The following is a 23,320-nucleotide window of genomic DNA, read 5'->3' as shown; positions in this document are numbered from 1 at the left end:
GCATTCTAAAACAACACAGAACAGCATTCTAAACTACACCGTACAGCATTCAAAAACAACACCGTACAGCATTCTAACACCGAACAGCGTTCTAAAACAACACCGTACAGTATTCTAAACAACACCGTACAGCATTCTAAACAACACCGTACAGCATTCTAAACAACACCGTACAGCATTCTAAACAACACCGTACAGCATTCTAAACAACACCGTACAGCATTCTAAAACAACACCGTACAGCATTCTAAACAACATCGTACAGCATTCTAAACAACACTGTACAGCATTCTAAAACAACACCGAATCTGTTCTGAATGTAATGTTTTTAGAATGTAATACTGCCTTAATTTTTCTGGATCCCAAGATGAGTAGCTGCTGCCTTGGCAGGAACTAATGAGGATCCATAATAAACACCAGGAAGAGTAGCTGCTGCCTTGGCAGGAACTAATGGGGATCCATTATAAACCCCAGGAAGAGTAGCTGCTGCCTTGGCAGGAACTAATGAGGATCCATAATAAACCCCAGGAAGAGTAGCTGCTGCCTTGGCAGGAACTAATGAGGATCCATAATAAACACCAGGAAGAGTAGCTGCTGCCTTGGCAGGAACTAATGGGGATCCATAATAAACCCCAGGAAGAGTAGCTGCTGCCTTGGCAGGAACTAATGAGGATCCATAATAAACCCCAGGAAGAGTAGCTGCTGCCTTGGCAGGAACTAATGAGGATCCATAATAAACACCAGGAAGAGTAGCTGCTGCCTTGGCAGGAACTAATGGGGATCCATAATAAACCCCAGGAAGAGTAGCTGCTGCCTTGGCAGGAACTAATGAGGATCCATAATAAACCCCAGGAAGAGTAGCTGCTGCCTTGGCAGGAACTAATGGGGATCCATAATAAACCCCAGGAAGAGTAGCTGCTGTCTTGACAGGAACTAATGGGGATCCATAATAAACCCCAGGAAGAGTAGCTGCTGCCTTGGCAGGAACTAAAGAGGATCCATAATAAATACAGAACACAATACGGATCTTTCCAGGGGATCCAGTGGGGCGGAACGGTGCGGCTACTTTTGGTTCCGTAACCTCGGACAACAAAACAACAACAGAGCTAACATTTACATTTACATTGGCTACACACTGCTGTGGAGTAAGTCTCAGGTGGAAATTCATCATGAGTGGCTTCATGAATACCGGACCTAACGCCTTACTCTGAGTGCCATGTTAAACATAATTAAAATACAATTGCTTCAACATGATAATCATTAAATAATTTTGAATCAGACATTTAATGATCAATGAGCATTGTCCTTTAACAATACCTAAAGCTTCCTTCGTGTGAAGATAGAATGAAACAGGATATTTGAACAACTGTCTTTTTATCATTAATTAGTAAGGACACCTGCTGCCTACAAATTCAGACAGCTCTCTACAAAATAAAAATAAAAACATGGGTTTACAAAAGTATAAATATGTGTTTCTATGTTTCATTTGATAATTAATCAATAAGGACTCCTGCTGCCTACAAATTCAGACTGCTCTCTACAAAATAAAAATAAAAACATGGGTTTACAAAAGTATAAATATGTGTTTCTATGTTTCATTTGATAATTAATCAATAAGGACTCCTGCTGCCTACAAATTCAGACTGCTCTCTAAACATAATAAGCAATATGTGATATAGACAATGTTCTACAAGTTCAGTCATTCAATCATTCCTTTCAACCATGACATGATGTTCTCTTACCGGTGTCAGTTAGAACGGACCTTTCCATTTTCATACCGACATGTTTTACACAATGGACGCTTATGTTCTCTCTCTCTTGTGAATATTCTTCATGTGTGATTTAAGGGAACTACTCTGATTAAAACGTTTGTCACAATCGTTGCAGTGATATGGTTTCTCTCCCGTGTGAATTCTCTTGTGGCGTGTCATATCACGTAGTGTTGCGAAGCGCTTTTCACATACAGAACACTTAAAAGATTTCTCCCCTGTGTGAATCTTCATATGTATTGTCAGGTTTCCCCTCTGAAGGAAGCTTTTACCACAAACTTCACAGTTAAAGGGTTTCTCCCCTGTGTGAGTCTTCATATGTCCTGTCAGGTTTCCTTTCTGAATGAAGCGTTTGCCACAAACTTCACACTGATGTGGTTTCTCACCAGTGTGAATTTGCTGATGGAGTTTTAGAGAAGGGGCTGACGTGAAGCCTCCTTCACATACAGGGCACTTGAATGGTTTCTCCCCTGTGTGAGTTCTCATATGTTGTGTCAGGTTTCCCTTTTGGGTGAAGGTTTTGCTGCACACGTGGCATATATGCAATTCTGTGTGAGACCTTATGTGTTTTTTTAATGTTGACCTTTGAGTGAAGCATTTGTCACATTCCTTGCACTGATATGGTTTCCCTCCATTGTGAATTTTCTGGTGGACTCTTAGATCAGATGCTGTTATAAAGCAATTATCACATGTAGGACACTGATTGGCTTTCTCCCCTGTGTGAGTCGTCATATGTCCTGTCAGGTCTCCCTTCACAAGGAAGCTTTTGCCACAAACTTGTGATTTCTCTCCCCTGTGTATTTGCTGATGATGTTTTAGAGAAGTGGCTGACGTGAAGCCTTCTTCACATACAGAGCACTTGTATGATTTCTCCCCTGTGTGAGTCCTCATATGCACTCTCAGGTAACTCATGGTACGGAAGCTTTTGCCACAGTCGCTGCAGAGAAATGTTTCCTCTGGTAGTTTTTTTTCTGTCTTGTCTCCACAGTGATTCTGCTGGTGACGTTTTAGAAGACTTGACGATGTAAAGCCTTCCTCACACGCAGGGCACGTAAATGATTTCACTCTTGTATGGATTCGCCGGTGGAGTTTAAGATTAGTTGGAGATGTGAAACTTTTTTCACATACAGAACACTCATATGGTTTCTCTCCAGTGTGAGTCTTCATATGACGTGACAGGCCTCCACTCTGAGTGAAGGTTTTGCTGCAGATGTGGCACTTATATGGTTTTTCTCCAGTGTGGATTTGCTGGTGGCATTTTAGCTTATTTGAATAGGTGAAGCATTTTTCACATACAGGGCACTTGAAAGGTTTCTCCCCTGTGTGAGTCCTCATATGCACGCTCAGGCCTTTCTTCTGAGTGAAGCTTTTGCTGCAAAAGTTACAATGATGAGGCTTCTCCCCTGTGTGAGTTACCACATGAACTCTCAGGCATGCCTTCCTAATGAAGCTTTTGCTGCAAAGGTTACACTTATGGGGTTTCTCCCCTGTATGGATTCTCTCGTGGAGTTTGAGACAAGTCGATGATATGAAGCCTTTTTCACATACAGGGCATTTAAACGATTTCTCCCCTGTGTGAGTTACCATATGTACTCTCAGGTACGCTTTCCTTAAGAAGGTTTTGCCGCAAACATTGCACAGATATGGCTTTTCTCCAGTGTGATTTACCATATGCTTAATGAGATATTCCTTCCTAATGAAGCCTTTTCTGCAAACATGACACTGATACGGTTTCTCTCCTGTGTGAATTCGCTGGTGGATTACTAGATAACTCAATGTTGTGAAGCTTTTTCTACAAACAAAACACTGATGTAGTTCCCTCTCTGGGTGAGTCACTGGTTCCCTCTCTGGGTGAGTCACTGGTTCTCTCTCTGGGTGAGTCACTGGTTCTCTCTCTGGGTGAGTCACAGGTTCTCTCTCTGGGTGAGTCACTGGTTCTCTCTCTGGGTGAGTCACTGGTTCTCTCTCTGGGTGAGTCACTGGTTCCCTCTCTGGGTGAGTCACTGGTTCTCTCTCTGGGTGAGTCACTGGTTCTCTCTCTGGGTGAGTCACTGGTTCCCTCTCTGGGTGAGTCACTGGTTCCCTCTCTGGGTGAGTCACTGGTTCCCTCTCTGGGTGAGTCACTGGTTCTCTCTCTGGGTGAGTCACTGGTTCTCTCTCTGGGTGAGTCACTGGTTCCCTCTCTGGGTGAGTCACTGGTTCCCTCTCTGGGTGAGTCACTGGTTCTCTCTCTGGGTGAGTCACTGGTTCTCTCTCTGGGTGAGTCACTGGTTCCCTCTCTGGGTGAGTCACTGGTTCTCTCTCTGGGTGAGTCACTGGTTCTCTCTCTGGGTGAGTCACTGGTTCCCTCTCTGGGTGAGTCACTGGTTCTCTCTCTGGGTGAGTCACTGGTTCTCTCTCTGAATGAGTCACTGGTTCCCTCTCTGGGTGAGTCACTGGTTCCCTCTCTGGGTGAGTAGTCCTTATATGCTTGTTGAAGTCTTCCTTGACTCGGAAGGAATTGCCACATTCTGTACACTGATATGGGATACCTGTGTGAATTCGCTGATGCTCTTTTAAAGAAGCTATGCCAAAAAAGGATTCATTGCACACAGGACATTGCTGTGGTCCCTCTTTCTCCCTTGTGTGAACTTTCTGGTGTAGTTGTAGACCGTTTAATGACTTAAAGCTTTGACGACAAAAAGGACAGCTGTGTGATTTCTTCCCTTTGTGAATTCTCCAATGTACTTTTAAAGGGCCTGGTGTCTTAAAGCATTTACTGCACACATGACACTTGTATGGTCTCCTGCTTGTGTGAGACTTTAAATGTGCTTTCAGCTCACTGGTTGTCTTGGCCTTAGCGCAGACTTGAGAGCTTTGTTCTTTCTTTTTCTGTGTTCTCTTTGACCCCGACAGTAGTTCTTCACTCTCGTCTTCATCAATACTTACAATGATTTCACTCAGAGCTGAAGAACAGTGTGGATTTACTGTAGAGAGGGGATGAAAGTGACTGGTTAGTTGTGATACTCTGTAATCCTCGTCATCCAATGCTGATTGGGTCTGTTCAGTTGTGTTGCCGGGTAGAGAGTCCGTCTTGCTCTCCTGGTCACAGTCACTTTCCACACAGGGAGGAATAAATATCAATTGTACAACCTCTGTGGTAGAAGACCTAAGTCTTTGAAGCTGCTCTTCCTCCTGACTGGTCCTGAGTTCCTCCTGTTCCTCTGTAATCTGTGTGGGCTCTGGGTCCTCCTGTCCCGGACTGGGGCTCCACTCCTGTTCACAATGCTGCTGCTGCTTAGGGGAAACCTCCTCTTCAGGGAGAGTTAGCTGCTGGGGCTCTGGAGAGAGAGGAGAAGAAACAAGTAGCTAGCACTTAAGAAACAATAAATAATACTTCACATTAAAGTCTATTCAAAATTCTCTATGCTGTGCTGAACTAATGCAACATAATTGCAGCAGGTGATTTAGCAGCCCCATATTGCTACTTCATATTTACAATATTACATAAGTGGAAGTTCCCAACCACCTGCATTCAGGTCTAGGTTGAATATATCCAGGTTAGGACAAGAAGAGGATTCTAATATCCCATAATTCTTTGCATAAATGAGGAAGAATTCTAAAACGAGACCGGCGCTAGTTCCATGAATCTCTTTATTTTTCCAAAGCTTCTGCGTTGGAATACGAGGTTGTCCTATCCAGTTATCTTCAACCTAACTTCAGGTTTATAATTAAGCGGCCATCTTGGGAGATGGTGAGTGTATTGAGCAAGGTTGGGAGGAACAGGAGATGTAGCTACAAGCTGGTTACGGCTAGAAGGGATGTAGCTACCAGCTGGTTACGGCTAGAAGGGATGTAGCTACCAGCTGGTTACGGCTAGAAGGGATGTAGCTACCAGCTGGTTACGGCTAGAAGGGATGTAGCTACCCGCTGGTTACGGCTAGAAGGGATGTAGCTACTCGCTGGTTACGGCTAGAAGGGATGTAGCTACCCGCTGGTTACGGCTAGAAGGGATGTAGCTACCAGCTGGTTACGGCTAGAAGGGATGTAGCTACCAGCTGGTTACGGCTAGAAGGGATGTAGCTACCAGCTGGTTACGGCTAGAAGGGATGTAGCTACCAGCTGGTTACGGCTAGAAGGGATGTAGCTACCAGCTGGTTACGGCTAGAAGGGATGTAGCTACCAGCTGGTTACGGCTAGAAGGGATGTAGCTACCAGCTGGTTACGGCTAGAAGGGATGTAGCTACCAGCTGGTTATGGCTAGAAGGGATGTAGCTACCAGCTGGTTATGGCTAGAAGGGATGTAGCTATAGTGACATCACACTCTCGCTGTGAACTCAGACTTCCAACCCTACAACTCTGGGCTTCGCTGTGGGATGAGTTAAGACACTCTTTTGAAGCGGTAGGGTATCAGATGTTTTTGGAAGATGGGCAGGGACTCTGCTGTCCTCGCTTCAGGTGTCCAGAAAGAGAGGAGCTTGACTGGGCTGAGAGGGAACTGCCCTCCTGTAGGGACGTAGGGTTAGAGGGGCAGTTCCTCTTGCTGCTCCGTAGGCAAGTACCGTGGTCATTCAGTGGAGCTCCGTGGTCATTCAGTGGAGCTCCGTGGTCATTCAGTGGAGCTCCGTGGTCATTTAGTGGAGCTCCGTGGTCATTCAGTGGAGCTCCGTGGTCATTCAGTGGAGCTCCGTGGTCATTTAGTGGAGCTCCGTGGTCATTCAGTGGAGCTCCGTGGTCATTCAGTGGAGCTCCGTGGTCATTTAGTGGAGCTCCGTGGTCATTTTCAAATAAAACGTACAACTATGACATTAACATCTACATTTTTTTTGTTTAAAAACCCCAAATATTACTCAGATCAGAATAATTTAGTTCTGAACTCTCTCTCACAAGTCACAACTTCAGCAGACACATTTCAAACTCTCGCGGGAGTTTGACATCACGTCGACTGACATAATCTGCATCCCTTCTAGCCACGATCATGTAAACTGGGCGACTGAGACATTATGGTTAGATGGGATACATGATCTGGAAACAGCTGAAGTGGTGTCTTACCATATTTACATTTACATTTGACATTTAAGTCATTTAGCAGACGCTCTTATCCAGAGCGACTTACCATATAGTGTTACCTTGTCAGATAGATGTTACACATCTACATAAATTATGTTTTAAAGACTCATTTTAAGTAATTATTGTAAACGATCCATCATTGTGAATTACACGTTATAACACTTTGTCCTCAAGTTAGTACTTGCTAGTATGATTTATGAATGCATTATTTTGCAGTTAGCTAAGATTAAAAAACGGCCACACCAGAGAAAATCCACCTTTTTTCAGCTGAAAGACGACGCCAAGAGCTTACCAGTGATGTTGCACAACGATTTAAGTCAGTAAGTCATCGTTTTAGTCAAAGTGCGATATATTCGGGCTTGAACAGGGAAATCCGAAGTTAAACCTCAGATTTTTTTCCCCCATGTCTATGCCATGAGTTTCATGATAAAATGACGTACATTTATATCTGACTATATGTGTTTTGCATGGGTTTAGTTCATTTGGAACAACCTACAAAACATGTACAGTGAACTGACCACACAGACATCATCTACAGAGCCTTCAGAAAGTGTTCATACCCCTTGAATTATTTCACGTTTTGATGTTACAGCCTGAATTCAATTTATATTTTTCTCTCATCCATCTACACACAATACACCCCCACATAGTGACAAAGTGCAAACATATTTTTAGAAATGTTTACTGATTTATTGAAAATGAAATACAGAAATATCTCATTAACATATTCACACCCCTGACTAAATACTTTCGTAGAAGCACCTTCGGCAGCGATTAGAGCTGTGAGTCTTTCTGGGTAAATCTCAAAGAGCTTTCCACACCTGGATTGTACATAATTTACCCCATTATTACTTTCTAAATTCTTCAAGCTCTGTCAAATTGGTTGATGATCATTGCTAGACAACTATTTTCAGGTCTTGCCATAGATTTAAGTAGATTTAAGTCTAAACTAGCTCTGCACTGTAGAACATTCACTGCCTTCTCCCGTGTAGATTTGACCTTGTGTTTTAGGTTATTATTCTGCTGAATTAATCTCCCAGCGTCTGGTGGAAAGCAGACTGGACCAGGTTTTCCCTCTAGGATTTTACCTATGCTTAGCTTTATTTCATCCTGAAAAACTCCCCAGTCCTTAACGTTTACAAGCATACCCATAACATGATGCAGCCACTGAGTGGTTCTCAGTAATGTGTTGTATTGGATTTGTCACAAACATAACACCTTTTTAGATAATTGACATAAAATTTGAAAAAACTTAAAATGTTTTTCAAGAAATTATAAAATAGTTTGACAACCCAGTTTGTAAGCTTTTAAATTATATACATCTCAACCAATGATATTTTGCAGTGATGAAGACATGGTGGGGTATGTAAAATGGGTCAACTTTGAGCACCTTTTATCTCTTGAATGTTTTTGCATTCAGGTCCAGTCACTTTCGGACCACTTCTACAACAACGGGCAAATATGTATGGAAGGTTTTGTTCAAATCAAAAAATGATTGAATTCAAATATTCATACAAATTAGGCCAATAATTAAATTTTGTCTGATAGGTATTCGTTTAAAAAGGGGGATATTTATTAGGGTGACATCTTACATTATCATCATTATAAGCTCTTTGATATCATTATGGACTTGTAACAACAAATCTTGGCTATTATAAACTGGGTGTTTCGCGCCCTGAATGCTGATTGGCTGACAGATGTGGTATATCAGACCATATACTACGGGTATGACAATACAGTTATTTTTGCTGCTCTAATTAGTTTTGTAAACAGTTTCTAATAGCAATAAGGCACCTCGGGGGTTTGTGATATCGTGAGTTAATTAAGCAACAAGGGTGTGGTATATATGGTCAATATACCACGGCTAAGGGCTGAGTCCAGGCACTCTGCGTTGCGCATAAGAACAGTCTTGGTATATTGGACATATACCACACCCTTGTTGCTTAATTAACTCACATGGCAACACAATTTGATACGACAACTGGGCAACGTTCATTTGCCAAACTTTATCGAACAGTGCAGATAAAAATGTAAGGAATAGAGCCGAGCTGATTCCTTATTCTTCATCTCACAGAGGCATGGGTCCCGTGTGGCTCAGTTGGTAGAGCATGGTGTTTGCAACGCCACGGTTGTGGGTTCGATTCCCACGGGGGACCAGAACGGAAGAAAAAAAAAATGTATGAAATGTATGCATTCACTACTGTAAGTCGCTCTGGATAAGAGTGTCTGCTAAATGACTAAAATGTAAAATGTTTGTTCCAAAACGTTAGGCGATAAAGACCGAGACCCTAGTGGGAACATGATGGCAGTGGTACAGATTGGGCTGGCCACTAAATAGTGTGATTCAGAAAACACAAGTTTTTTTAAATCACTACAAACCTGCTCCTAAATGACCCAGAAGAAGGTCCCGTAGACGATCGTTTTCTCCCTGAAACTCTGCGATCGTCTTTTCCACCACAACAAATATCTCAAATGCCGCTGTTGTTAGCCGCTCCTGGTACTCTGCTAACGTCTTTTCCGACGAACCAAATATATCAACAGCCGCAGATATTAGCCGCTCGGTGATAAACACATTTAACAGCTGTAGTTTGGACATTTTGGGGACTGATTAAAACTTCAGACCCTTTTTTTAAAATTCCCATATAAAAAAAATATAGATAAAAAAAAAACACAACTCTTGTTCAAAACATGCAACCAAAGACAGTAAAGTCCGGTCTGAAAATGGATCGTACTGAGACGGCTGTGAAGCCAGCAAGAATAACTAAGTACTTCTGGGTCACGGATTTTTGGAAACCTTCAGAATAAGAGTCCTATTCTGTATACGTTGCAAATGATTAATTAGGGGGGAAATGATGGAACATGTGCACAATTATCGATATATTTTTATACCAGTTATCATAGAAATACTTGTAATTATTATTTGTATGAGATATGTGATTTATGTGTGGGCGGGGGTCATATATATATATATAATATATATATAAAAACAATTAGATTTAAACTGATTTGCCACCCTTTAAGGTCTGAAAAATGAGCAGTGACACTTTTCTTGGTGTAAACTCTGTGGATTTGTAAACTAAAAGTTCTCCTGAGTAAAATGGACCCCCTTTAACTTTGACACAACGTAGAATATATATGGTGCAATATATATGTCCAATACAGTGGAGGCTGCTGAGAGGAGAATGGCTCATAATAATGGCTGGAAAGGAGCCAATGGAATGGCATTAAACCATCTGTTTGATGTAGTTGATGCCATTCCACCTATTCCGCTCCAGCCATTACCACGAGCCCGTCCTCCACAATTAAAGGGCCAATATGTGATCTAACATGAAAAACATCCTGAACATTGTGCAATATGAATGGTCTATATAACAATGGGATTTAAATGTGTTTGCTGAAGTTGATTAATCCAATTATAATAACATTCATATTGTTATTACTATTAATAGTAGCATGATAAATGTTTTTTTTTCTATTACTGTTGTTACCATTTAACTTGCCTAGTTAAATAAAGGTTAAATAAAAAAAAATATATATATATATATATATATATATATATATATATATATATATATATATATATATATATATATATATATAATAACTATCTAGTATCATTACTTTTAATATTAATTGTGGTATTAAGGCTATTAACTATTTTATTTTTTGATATTGTAAACAAAAGTATATATATATATATATATATATAAAAATATATATTTATATATATATATATATATATATATAAAAATTAACATTTTTTTTGTTTTTTACAAAATTAATTTAGGGACTGTTATTTTGAAGAGAAATCGCTGAGGTCACGGCCTTGTTCCTGCTCATAGAGAATGCTAGAGGCCTCTAGTGGCCAAACGGCTGTGTTACGTTGGGCAGCGCTGCAGTCAGCCACGGTGGACGTGTCATAATACCCACAAAACCGAGCGGTAAAAAACAGAAAAACATTCATTTTTGTGAATATAATTTTAGAACTACTTCATATAAGGTCTGTGTTTCGTGTAGGCTTATCCTGGCGTGACGTTTTGATAAACGTGTCATTTTCTTGCACACAAGGTCGATATTAACCTCAATTTACTCTCAAATTGGAAACCCTAATTAGCAACATAGAACATAGAACAAGACTACAACTTCTTGCAGGAAGATCCTGCATGTCATCTCTTACGAAATCGAAACCTGTGTCCAATCCATGAATTTATTTAGTCCCCTTTCTCCCTGTTAGCGAGCCACTGACTACACTTTAGTTAGCTGGTTAGTGAAGTTGTAGAGAAAAAGGGGGTAAAAAAAAGCCTAGATAATTGTTTGTACAGTCGAATTGTGTCTATTTCAGTAATTTTTCAAGGAGGAGCATCAAAGCATTAAAAGGGGAGAAGACCACTATAAGTCTGGCCATGGGGAGAAGACCACTATAAGTCTGGCCACGTAGAGAAGACCACTAGAAGTCTGGCCACGTGGAGAAGACCACTAGAAGTCTGGCCATGGGGAGAAGACCGGCCATGGGGAGAAGACCACTAGATGTCTGGCCATGGGGAGAAGACCACTAGAAGTCTGGCCACGTGGAGTAGACCACTAGAAGTCTGGCCATGGGGAGAAGACCACTAGAAGTCTGGCCATGGGGAGAAGACCACTAGAAGTCTGGCCATGGGGAGAAGACCACTAGAAGTCTGGCCATGGGGAGAAGACCACTAGAAGTCTGGCCATGTAGAGAAGACCACTAGAAGTCTGGCCATGGGGAGAAGACCACTAGAAGTCTGGCCACGTGGAGTAGACCACTAGAAGTCTGGCCATGGGGAGAAGACCACTAGAAGTCTGGCCACGTAGAGAAGACCACTAGTCTTGAACCCGACTGAACATCTCTGGAGAGACCTGAAAATAGCTGTGCAGCAACGCTCCCCATTCAACCTGACAGAACATGAGAGGATCTGCAGAGAAGAATGGGAGAAACTCTCCAAATACAGGTGTGCCAAGCTTGTAGCGTCATACCCAAGATGAATCGCTGCCAAAGGTGCTTCAACAAAGTACTGAGTAAAGGGTCTGAATACTTATGTAAATTTAGATGTTTCAGTTTTTTTATTTCTTATACATTTGCAAACATTTTGAACAGCTGCTGTGATTGCTCTCTGTCCAATAGTATAGACAGTGAGACAGACCTGAGACAGACCTGAGACAGACCTGCCCAGCAGCCCGGCTTTGTTTACACAAGACAACACGTTGCGCATCCTAAATTCACTCTGAGGATTTTGAGGAAGTGAAATAGGTTTCCCCAATCTAGTTTCTCATAGGGGACAAACATTGTTAACGAAATGGTGGAATCCGTCAGGAAACACACCTTCAAGTTTAAAATCTCTGTCTTCCCTGTGGCTCAGTTGGTAGAGCATGGTGTGTGCAACGCCAGGGTTGTGGGTTTGTTTCCCACCGGGGGCCAGTACAAAAAAAATAAAAAAAATGCATGAAATGAAATGTATGCATTCACTACTGTAAGTTACTCTGGATAAGAGCGTCTGCTAAATGACTAAAATGTAAAAAAATCTTGTTTTTTTCCTAATGAATATAAAAACACACGTGCCTGTTCAGTCGCTCTTTAAAGCTGCTCCTTTACAGAAACCTCAACTTGGAAATGACTGTCAAACATCAAGCTGCTGGGGGTAACAGCATCACCAACACTGTTGCTGGGTGTCCACTAGTTACGACAGCAACAAATTTAAAATTGATTATAATCGTACAAATTAATGAAAACAATTAGCTTTTTTTGGTCTTTATCTAAGGCTAGGGGGTTAGCAGTGTGGTTAAAGTAACGTTTAAAATCTGATTTTTTTAAAGATGTGAAATAGTAGATATAGGCGGTGGTTTGACTTTGGCTGTGGTAACTAGTGGCGACGCTGTTGCTCGGCAACTGGGATGCGAACCACTTCTTGGTCATGAGATGAGATTGTGGGGTTTCCCACTAGATAGCACAGCCACAAAGTCAATTGGTTATATTGTAAACATGTATGAAGAACTAAAATGATCTTGATTTTAGGTTAGGCATAGGGTTAGCTGTGTGGGTTAAGAGTGAAATTCACATTCTATGAAGAGAAATTATAGAAATCAGGCAGGCTTTTCGACTCTTGTCTACCTGGTTGGTACCCCCACACTACAACCTGGCTGGTAACCCCACACTACAACCTGGTTGGTACCCCCACACTACAACCTGGCTGGTACTGAAACCTGGTTGGTACCCCCACACTACAACCTGGCTGGTACCCCCACACTACAACCTGGCTGGTACCCCCACACTACAACCTGGTTGGTACCCCCACACTACAACCTGGTTGGTACCCCCACACTACAACCTGGCTGGTACCCCCACACTACAACCTGGCTGGCACCCCCACACTACAACCTGGCTGGTACCCCCACACTACAACCTGGCTAGTACCCCCACACTACAACCTGGCTGGTACCCCCACACTACAACCTGGCTAGTACCTTCACACTACAACCTGGCTGGTACCCCCACACTACAACCTGGCTGGTACCCCCACACTACAACCTGGCTGGTACCCCCACACTACAACCTGGTTGGTACCCCCACACTACAACCTGGTTGGTACCCCCACACTACAACCTGGCTGGTACCCCCACACTACAACCTGGCTGGCACCCCCACACTACAACCTGGCTGGTACCCCCACACTACAACCTGGCTAGTACCCCCACACTACAACCTGGCTGGTACCCCCACACTACAACCTGGCTGGTACCCCCACACTACAACCTGGCTGGTACCCCCACACTACAACCTGGCTAGTACCCCCACACTACAACCTGGCTGGTACCCCCATCACTACAACCTGGCTGGTACCCCCACACTACAACCTGGCTAGTACCCCCACACTACAACCTGGCTGGTACCCCCACACTACAACCTGGCTGGTACCCCCACACTACAACCTGGCTGGTACCCCCACACTACAACCTGGTTGGTACCCCCACACTACAACCTGGCTGGTACCCCCACACTACAACCTGGCTAGTACCTTCACACTACAACCTGGCTGGTACCCCCACACTACAACCTGGCTAGTACCCCCACACTACAACCTGGCTGGTACCCCCACACTACAACCTGGCTGCTACCCCCACACTACAACCTGGCTGCTACCCCCACACTACAACCTGGCTGGTACCCCCACACTACAACCTGGTTGGTACCCCCACACTACAACCTGGCTGGTACCCCCACACTACAACCTGGCTGGTACCCCCACACTACAACCTGGCTAGTACCCCCACACTACAACTTGGCTGGTACCCCCATCACTACAACCTGGCTGGTACCCCCACACTACAACCTGGCTGGTACCCCCACACTACAACCTGGCTGGTACCCCTCACACCATAACCTGGCTGGTACCCCCACACTACAACCTGGCTGGTACCCCCACACTACAACCTGGCTGGTACCCCCACACTACAACCTGGCTGGTACCCCCACACTACAACCTGGCTGGTACTGCAACCTGGTTGGTACCCCCACACTACAACCTGGCTGGTACCCCCACACTACAACCTGGTTGGTACCCCCACACTACAACCTGGCAGGTACCCCCACACTACAACCTGGCTGGTACCCCCATCACTACAACCTGGCTGGTACCCCCACACTACAACCTGGTTGGTACCCCCACACTACAACCTGGCAGGTACCCCCACACTACAACCTGGTTGGTACCCCCACACTACAACCTGGCAGGTACCCCCACACTACAACCTGGCATGTACCCCCACACTACAACCTGGCTGGTACCCCCATCACTACAACCTGGCTGGTACCCCCACACTACAACCTGGCTGGTACCCCCATCACTACAACCTGGCTGGTACCCCCACACTACAACCTGGTTGGTACCCCCAGACTACAACCTGGCAGGTACCCCCATCACTACAACCTGGCTGGTACCCCCACACTACAACCTGGTTGGTACCCCCACACTACAACCTGGTTGGTACCCCCAGACTACAACCTGGCAGGTACCCCCATCAATACAACCTGGCATGTACCCCCACACTACAACCTGGCTGGTACCCCCATCACTACAACCTGGCTGGTACCCCCACACTACAACCTGGTTGGTACCCCCAGACTACAACCTGGCAGGTACCCCCACACTAGTACCTATATGCTTGTTGAAGTCTGGCTTGACTCTGAAGAATTTGCCACATTCTTTGCACGGATACGATTTATCTCCAGTGTGAAGTCAATGGTGGAGTTTTAGAGAAGAGGCTGATGTGAAGCATTTTCAACATACAGAGCACCTATATTTTCTCCCCTGTGTGAGTCATCATATGCCCGACCAGATGCCCCTACAATTTCTCCCCTGTGTGAGTCATCATATGCCTGACCAGATGCCCCTATAATTTCTCCCCTGTGTGAGTCATCATATGCCTGACCAGATGTTCCTATATTTTCTCCCCTGTGTGAGTCATCATATGCCTGACCAGATGCCCCTATAATTTCTCCCCTGTGTGAGTTATCATATGCCCGACCAGATGCCCCTACAATTTCTCCCCTGTGTGAGTCATCATATGCCCGACCAGATGCCCCTACAATTTCTCCCGTGTGAGTCATCATATGCCCGACCAGATGCCCCTACAATTTCTCCCCTGTGTGAGTCATCATATGCCTGACCAGATGTCCCTTGCAGTAGAAGCATTTGTCACATTCTTTGCACTCGTGATATCTGATGTATTTCATATTTAGTTGTGTTAAAGCATTTACTGCACACATGACAGTTGTGTGGATTCTCCTCTGGGTGAATTACCTTGTTTTTCTTTTAAGGCTTGGTTTCTTCAAGCATTTACTGCACACAGGACAGCTGAATGTCGTTGTACCTGGGCGAGTAGTCCTCGTATGTTTGTTGAAGTAGTACTTGCATCTAAAGGATTTGCCACATCAGTATACATGTAAACCCATCATTGCACACCACAACCACACGTAAACACGTAAACAGACAACTGATTTTTAATCAAAACAAATACTTTATTCAAACAGAAAATGGAAAAGCATTGAGAGGCTCGGACATGCAGGCCTGTGATGTCAGTTAGCTAGCTAATTTCACCAAATATTCTTGAATAAATTAAAGTGTACACACACACACACACACACACACACACAAAAGGTAAAGACCAAATGATCGAGAGAATCAGCTAATGTTATCTATAGTTGTTCATAGACTTGGCAAACAGACTGTTACAGACGTGTGTGTGTGTGTGTTCCTGTCATAGACTGGTATAAAACAGAGGGCTAACTAACTCTGGACGGTCTGGAGAACTGATTGGAACTGGTAACACAACGTGCGTATGCATAATAAAACGATAGCAGCATGCTGACTAAACATTTATGTCAGGTAAATGTCATTCACAGATGTTATATTTGTTTACAGCGTGTTGGGACGTTGTGTGGTGGTGAAAATAGTGTGACGCGGGTTCATATGCATGAAGAGTTGTTGGCATAACCAGGGGTTTCCTTTAGCAAAATGTAAGGGGGGGCAGGGCAGAGTGACCGGACGCGTTTTAACTGATCACATCAGACGACATCTGAAAAATTTACCGGACCCATATTCATTGGCTGCATCAACCCATTTAGTACATTCACCCACAGTGCTCAGAATGACAGAAATCACATTTAGATTATGGTTATACAGCTTAACCAAACATACAACTCCTGTAATGAAGCTGCCAAAAAAAAAATATGCATTTTCAAAAAACATTTGTTTAAATGCAATTCGTGAGACAACACCCTTCTAAACAGTGTACCTGATGCTTGTGGTTCTATATATACACACTACATGACCAAAAAGTATGTGGACACCTGCTCATCGAAAATCTCCTTCCAAAAATCATGGGTATTAATATGGAGTTGGTGCCCCCTTTGCTGCTATAACAGCCTCCACTCTTCTGGGAAGGCTTTCCACTAGATGTTGGAACATTGCTACAGGGACTTGTTTCCATTCAGCCACAAGAGCATTAGTGAGGTCGGGCACTGATGTTGGGCGATTAGGTCTGGCTCACATTCGGCGTTTCAATTCATCCCAAAGGTGTTCGATGGGGTTGAGGTCAGGGCTCTGTGCAGGCCAGTCAAGTTCTTCCACAGCAATCTCGACAAACCATTTCTGTATGGACCTCGCATTGTGCACGGTGGCATTGTCATGCTGAAACAGGAAAGGGCCTTCCCCAAACTGTTGCCACAAAGTTGGAAGCACAGAATCGTCAAGAATGTCATTGTATGCTGTAGCGTTAAGATTTCCCTTCACTGGAACTAAGGGGCCTGAACCATGAAAAACAGCCCCAGACCATTATTCCTCCACCAAATTTGACAATTGGCACTATGCATTCAGGCAGGTAGCGTTCTCCTGGCATCCGCCAAACCCAGATTCGTCCATCGGACTACCAGATGGTGAAGCGTGATTCATCACTCCAGAGACTGTGCTTCCACTGCTCCAGAGTCCAAAGGCGGCGAGCTTTACACCATTCCAGGCCGACGCTTGGCATTGCACATGGTGATCTTAGGCTTGTGTGTCTTGCTGCTCGGCCATGGAAACCCATTTCATGAAGCTACCGACGAACAGTTCTTGTGCTGACGTTGCTTCCAGAGGCAGTTTGAAACTCTGTAGTGAGTGTTGCAACCGAGTACAGACGATTTTTTACACGCTACAGCACTCGGCGGTTCTGTTCTGTGAGCTTGTGTGGCCTACCACTTCGCGGCTGAGCCGTTGTTGCTCCTAGACGTTTCCACTTCACAATAACAGTACTTACAGTTGACCGGGACAGCTCTAGCAGTGCAGAAATTTGACAAACTGACTTGTTGGAAAGGAGGCATCCTATGACGGTGCCACGTTGAACGTCACTGAGCTCTTCTGTAAGGCCATTCTACTGCCAATGTTTGTGTATGGAGATTGCATGGCAGTGTGCTCGATTTTAATACACCTGTCATCAACGGGTGTCTGAAATAGCTGAATCCACAAATTTGAAGTGGTGTCCACATACTTTTGTAAACACAGTGCATCTCAGATCATCATCTATGTTAGAAATTTAGAAAGAGGATCTAAAGATGCAAAATACGGTTTGCTAATATGACTATTGTTGATATGAAAAACCAATAGAATAGGAGAGAAATGGTTTAATGAGGAAGTCTTTATAAAATAATTGCCTCCACGTTTATGGTCGGACTTTGTAAGACATGCCTCATAATATGAAGTAAAACTTTTGGGTGCCTTCAGAGAAAGTCTTCACACCCCTTAACTATTTCTACATTTTCTTATGTTACAAAGTGAGATTAAAATTGATTTTTTTTTGTGTCAACGATCGACACAAAATACTCTGTCAAAGAAAAAGAAAAACACAAATATATATTGATTAGATAAGTATTCAACCCCCGAGTCAATACATGTTAGAATCACCTTTATCAGCGATTACAGCTGTGAGTCTTTCTGGTTAAGAGCTTTGCACACCTGGAATGTACAATGTTTGCACTTATTCTTACAAAAATTGTTCAAGCTCTGTCAAGTTGTTTGTTGATCATTGCAATAACAGGCATTTCCAAGTCTTGCCATAGATTTAATGCCAATTTAAGTAAAAACTGTAACTCGGCCAGTCAGGAACATCTAATGTTATCTAGGTAAGCAATTCCAGTGTGTATGTTTTAGGTTATTGTCCTGCTGAAAGGTGAATTCATCTCCCAGTGTCTGGTGGAAAGCAGACTGGACCAGGTTTTCCTCTAGGATTTTCCCTGTGCTTAGCTCTACTCTCTTTTTATCCCCCCCCTTAAAAAAAAGCCACCACTATGCTTGAAAATATGAAGAGTGGTACTCAATAATAAGTTGCATTTGACCCAAATATAAAACTTTATATTAAGGCCAAAAAGTTAAATGCTTCGCCAATCTTTTTGCAGTATTACTTTAGTGCCTTATTGCAAACAGGATGGGATGTTTTGGAATAGTTTTCACTCTGTCAATTAGGTTAGTATTGTGGAGTAACTACAATGTTGTTGACCCATCCTTAGTTTTCTACTATCACAGCCATTAAGCCTTGTAACCATTTTAAAATCACCATTGGTCTCATGGTGAAATCCTTGAGCGGTTTCTTTCCTCTCCGGCAACTGAGTTTGGAAGGACGCCTGTATCTTTGTAGTGACTGGGTGTATTGATACACCATCTAAAGTGTAATTAATAACTTCACCATGCTCAAAGGGATATTCAATGTCTGCTTTTTTTATTTTTTACCAATAGGTGCCCTTCTTTGAGAACCGTTGGAAAACCTGGTTTTCTGGTTGAATCTGTGCTTGAAATGAGTCATTTAAAAATCATGTTGAACACTATTACACAGTCAGTCCATGCAACTTGTTAAGCACTTACTTAGGCTTGCCATAACAAAAGGGTTGAAAACTTATTGACTCGACATTTCAGCCTTTCATTTTTAGTTCATTTCTAAAAACATAATTCCACTTTGACATTATGGGGGTATTGTGACGTCATTATGGGGGTATTGTGATGTCATTATGGGGTATTGTGATGTCATTACGGGGGTATTGTGATGTCATTATGGGGTATTGTGATGTCATTATGGGGGTATTGTGATGTCATTATGGGGTATTGTGATGTCATTATGGCGTATTGTGATGTCATTATGGGGGTATTGTGTGTAGATCAGTGACACAAAATCAAATTAATTTAAAATTCAGGCTGTTAGAACAAAATGTGGAAAAAGTCAAGTGGTGTGAATATTTTCTCACTGTTTGCCATGTGGTGGGTGAGGCGCTGATAGACTGCTTACCGTTGCATATGCACTCAAATGGGAGGCGCACTTCAATAAGGCATACCAGTTGAGAAATAAAAATAGGTATTTTTTAATTTTTATTTATTTATTTATATAATTTTTTAAAATCATTACCATCAAAACTGTTAACACGCGATTGTATTTAGAATGGTTGCTCAATAACTGGGCTTGTAAAAGTACGTTTCAGTCCAGCAACGAGCTGAACCAGGCTCTCAGCAGCTGCTCTGTCTGACAGGTGATGTTCAGGTCATAGTCTCTGTATGCTGTGGCGTGTGAAGATAGGACGACTAACGAAAATACAAAACGCGCCAATTTAATTCCACTTAATTATACACATTTACCTACAGGCTGATAAGCATGACCGTGCAAATGTAATTCCATCAATGGAAGAAAAAAAAAAAAAAAAATCTTTTGCAAATGGGATTCTTCCGGACAATATGGCTGAGGCAACTTTCTTTTATCGGCTTACCTTTTTTTTGTTAGGGAGTGTGGCAAAAGCCGCCAATTACCAGTTACTAGAAACGCATTCACACGTTACTGAACATATCTAGCCAGCCTAGATATGTTCACTCAGATCAGCAGAGTTCTGTACTCAATGTGAAGAAAATAGATAGATAATGAATAGAAGCTGAACAAGCTGATGAGTTACCTCACAGGTGGTGGTAAAAAAACGAAGGGAAACAAACTAAATATATGATCAACTAAAACATTCAAATCTTATTTGACTTGTTAAAAAAGCTTAAACAAACCAAAACGGTTTGTGGGTGAAAACGTCAGCAGAAAGACGAGCTCTTCTGTAGAGCATAAACATCTCACGCAAACACGTGTATACACACACACACACACACAATGGATACACCAGCCAACTAAAACACACCGCCACATCCACAATGCTAAATCAGAAAAAGTATATTTTCTTCGTATTTTGATTTTTTTTAAAAGCTGTTCCTTTATAGAAACCCCCAACTTGGAAATGACTCTGTCACCAACAAGCTGCTGCGGTTACCAATGTCACCAACACTGTTGCTGGGAAACTGGGATGCAAACCACATCCTGGCCATCAGAGGCTGAGCGTGTGGCTCCGGGTCAAGGAGATTAAGGTGGGGTACCAATCCCCTATCTAATACACCAGAACCTGGTAACCCATCACCACAGCCTCCCCCCCCTACAGGGCCTCTCTCTGTGCTGCTCTGGGGTTACAGACAGATGTCAGTTAAACAGACACTCACACAGCCAGAGATAGGTCTTCAGTCAGGCTACGGTCTTCCTCCTCAACCCTAACCTATTCCTCTCTCTATTCCTTCTCTGCTCTGTCGTTTCCACAGAGGTAAATACTGCTGCTGGCCTTGTGAACACACTGCAGAAGTTATGAAGGGCGCACGGCTAGAATGGAGAAACCAGATAATAACACACACTCACACACACCTCTCCTCTCTCTCTCCTCTCTCTCTCTCTCCTCTACCGTTCCTCCTGGTCCAACCTTCCTGCATCTCTTAAAACGCTCTGCTCCCTCCTCCTTCCCTCTGAGAGAAGTGCTTATTAACACACACCTCACCACAATGAGAGGAGAAAAACCTCTCAGACAATTCAACTCATTCCACACCTCCAAAAAAAAGAAGCTTTTTTAGTTTTCATTTGAGCTTTTCCACCAAAAAATGAGTTTCTTCTCCTTCCCTCTCTCTCCAACAGTCTTCTCCCCAACAGTCTTCTCTTCTGCATTAGCGTATATTCTCCTTCTCCACGCCTAGGTGGTGTGGGAGGTGGCCAGCGGTTCTCAGCAGTTGATTGGTTGTCTGGGTGCTCTGGGCGTGGTCTGTGTGTGACCCGGTTCAGCCCACTTTGGCCCAGGTGAGGAAGGAAGGAATGTCCCTGACCGGCACATTCCTGGTCAGGGCTTTGACCCGCAGGTTACGGTCATCTGTCAGGAGAACCACCTCCCGACGCAACCGCACCGGACCATCTGGGAGAGAGGAGGGGAGATATGAGAGAGGGAGGGAGGGAAGAGAGGGAGAGAGGGAGAAAAGGGAGCGAGAGAGGGAGAGATGGAGCAGAGAGGGAGAGATGGGAGGGAGGAGGGGAGGGGAGAGATGGGAGGGAGGAGGGGAGAGATGGGAGGGAGGAGGGGAGGGGAGAGATGGGAGGGAGGAGGGGAGAGATGGGAGGGAGGAGTAATGGTAGAATAAATATAGCACAGACAGATTGTGCAACACAGGCATGAGTGTGTTGGTGGAAGGAGACAGCTACCTGTCTGTGCAGGCATCACGCTTTTAGCCTCATCTTTGCAGTAGTGGAGACAGCAGGACAAGATGACATCATCATTGTTCCCCTGGAGGGGGGGGAGAGACAGGTAAATCTAAAGCTGAATTTCAATGACAGTCCGGAATTGAATGAAATAGCATTAGCTTGCAGTCAAAGACTGCTCCAAACTCTTAATTCACATACAAGAGATGGTAAAATACTTGACAGAGGATCTGGGGCACTTGGACACACGTTTAATATACACATCAAAACACACAATCGGCACCTGTTGTCCGGAGGTGTCTTCGCTGCGGAAGGCGATAGACTCCATTTGACTTCCTCTGCTGGTCAGCGCTCTGAGACAGGGCTCCCTGGCCTCGAACCCTCGCTCCAGAAACGCCACAGCAACCTTAGCCTTCTCCTGGACCGACTGGGCGTGGGTCGGTCCACCACTACCGGTGTTTCCACGACAACCACTGCCACCACGCCCACTGCCAGAGCCATCGCAGCTCTCCTGCCCCTTTGCCAGACCATCCAACTCTGTTATCACTGGAGGAGGGGAGGGAGAGAAGAGGGGGGGAGGGAGGGAGAAAAGAGGAAGGAGAGAGAAGAGAGGAGGGGGAGGGAGGGAGTGAGAGGGAGAGAGGTAGGGAGGGAGAGAGGAGGGAGGGAGGGAGGGAGAGGGAGGGAGGGAGGAGAGAGGGAGGGAGGAGAGAGGGAGGGAGGAGAGAGGAGAGAGGAGAGAGGGAGGAGAGAGAGAGGGAGGGAGGAAGGAGAGAAGAGGGAGGAGAGAGAGGGAGGAGAGAGGGGAGGGAGAGAAGGGGAGGAGAGAGAGAAGGGGAGGGAGAGAAGGGGAGGGAGAGAAGAGAGGAGGGAGAGAAGAGAGGAGGGAGAGAAGAGAGGAGGGAGAGAAGAGAGGAGGGAGAGAAGAGGGGAGGGAGAGAAGAGGGAGGGAGAGAAGAGAGGAGGGGAGAGAAGAGAGGAGGGAGAGAAGAGGGGAGGGAGAGAAGAGAGGAGGGAGAGAAGAGAGGAGGGAGAGAAGAGGAGGGAGAGAAGAGAGGAGGGAGAGAAGAGAGGAGGGAGAGAAGAGGGGAGGGAGAGAAGAGAGGAGGGAGAGAAGAGAGGAGGGAGAGAAGAGAAGAGGGAGAGAAGAGGGGAGGGAGAGAAGAGAGGAGGGAGAGAAGAGAGGAGGGAGAGAAGAGAGGAGGGAGAGAAGAGAGGAGGGAGAGAAGAGAGGAGGGAGAGAAGAGGAAAGAGAGAGAAGAGGGCAAAGACATCTACAGTCAGAACTAAACATTCCTCTAACTCCTAAAACCTGATATTGATGGCTGACTTACTGTCGCTCTGCACAATTCAAAGTCTCTCTCTCGCTCTCTGCTTGGGAAACATATGCTTACATTGCCAAAGAAAGTGGAATAGACAAACAAAAATGGAAA

At 44.2% G+C, this 23,320-nt stretch overlaps 3 protein-coding genes across 3 annotated transcripts in view; 1 reads left to right on the top strand and 2 right to left on the bottom strand.

The window, feature by feature from the left end:
* Window positions 1–1,260: 1,260 nt before the first annotated feature.
* Window positions 1,261–9,652, bottom strand: LOC115153856 (zinc finger protein 585B-like). The gene is made up of 2 exons (XM_029699473.1): window positions 9,198–9,652; window positions 1,261–5,089 (listed from the first exon to the last, which is right to left on the bottom strand). Exons 1-2 carry the CDS (start codon window positions 9,412–9,414, stop codon window positions 1,803–1,805), a joined length of 3,504 nt encoding a protein of 1,167 aa, XP_029555333.1. The 5' UTR covers window positions 9,415–9,652; the 3' UTR covers window positions 1,261–1,802.
* Window positions 9,653–12,133: 2,481 nt separating this feature from the next.
* LOC115155056 (proline-rich extensin-like protein EPR1) lies at window positions 12,134–21,469 on the top strand. The gene is made up of 4 exons (XM_029701849.1): window positions 12,134–12,195; window positions 12,904–13,695; window positions 13,897–14,941; window positions 21,395–21,469. Exons 1-4 carry the CDS (start codon window positions 12,134–12,136, stop codon window positions 21,467–21,469), a joined length of 1,974 nt encoding a protein of 657 aa, XP_029557709.1.
* Window positions 20,117–23,320, bottom strand: part of LOC115155055 (telomerase-binding protein EST1A) — a gene marked incomplete in the record, with an annotated part of 38,756 nt that continues 35,552 nt past the window's right edge. Inside the window, 3 exon segments of the mRNA XM_029701848.1 lie at window positions 20,117–21,606; window positions 21,891–21,972; window positions 22,171–22,433. Coding sequence (XP_029557708.1) covers window positions 21,476–21,606; window positions 21,891–21,972; window positions 22,171–22,433 — 476 coding nt within the window.

Source organism: Salmo trutta, chromosome 19, assembly GCF_901001165.1.
Source record: "Salmo trutta chromosome 19, fSalTru1.1, whole genome shotgun sequence".
NCBI lineage: Eukaryota > Metazoa > Chordata > Actinopteri > Salmoniformes > Salmonidae > Salmo > Salmo trutta.
Note: the sequence above shows the minus strand (reverse complement) of the source record. Positions and strands in the feature narration are given on the sequence as shown.

What these genes read in the sequence shown, in the direction of transcription:
- LOC115155056 (XM_029701849.1), top strand. Translation starts at nt 12,134, where the DNA reads ATGGTGGAATCCGTCAGGAAACACACCTTCAAGTTTAAAATCTCTGTC. An exon ending in TCTGTCTTCCCTGTGGCTCA is followed by an intron (nt 12,196 to 12,903) that starts GTTGGTAGAGCA and finishes CATTCTATGAAG; the next exon opens with AGAAATTATAGAAATCAGGC. An exon ending in CCCACACTACAACCTGGCTA is followed by an intron (nt 13,696 to 13,896) that starts GTACCCCCACAC and finishes CAACCTGGCTAG; the next exon opens with TACCCCCACACTACAACCTG.
- LOC115153856 (XM_029699473.1), bottom strand. Translation starts at nt 9,414, where the DNA reads ATGTCCAAACTACAGCTGTTAAATGTGTTTATCACCGAGCGGCTAATA. An exon ending in TCTGGGTCATTTAGGAGCAG is followed by an intron (nt 5,090 to 9,197) that starts GTTTGTAGTGAT and finishes CTCTCTCTCCAG; the next exon opens with AGCCCCAGCAGCTAACTCTC.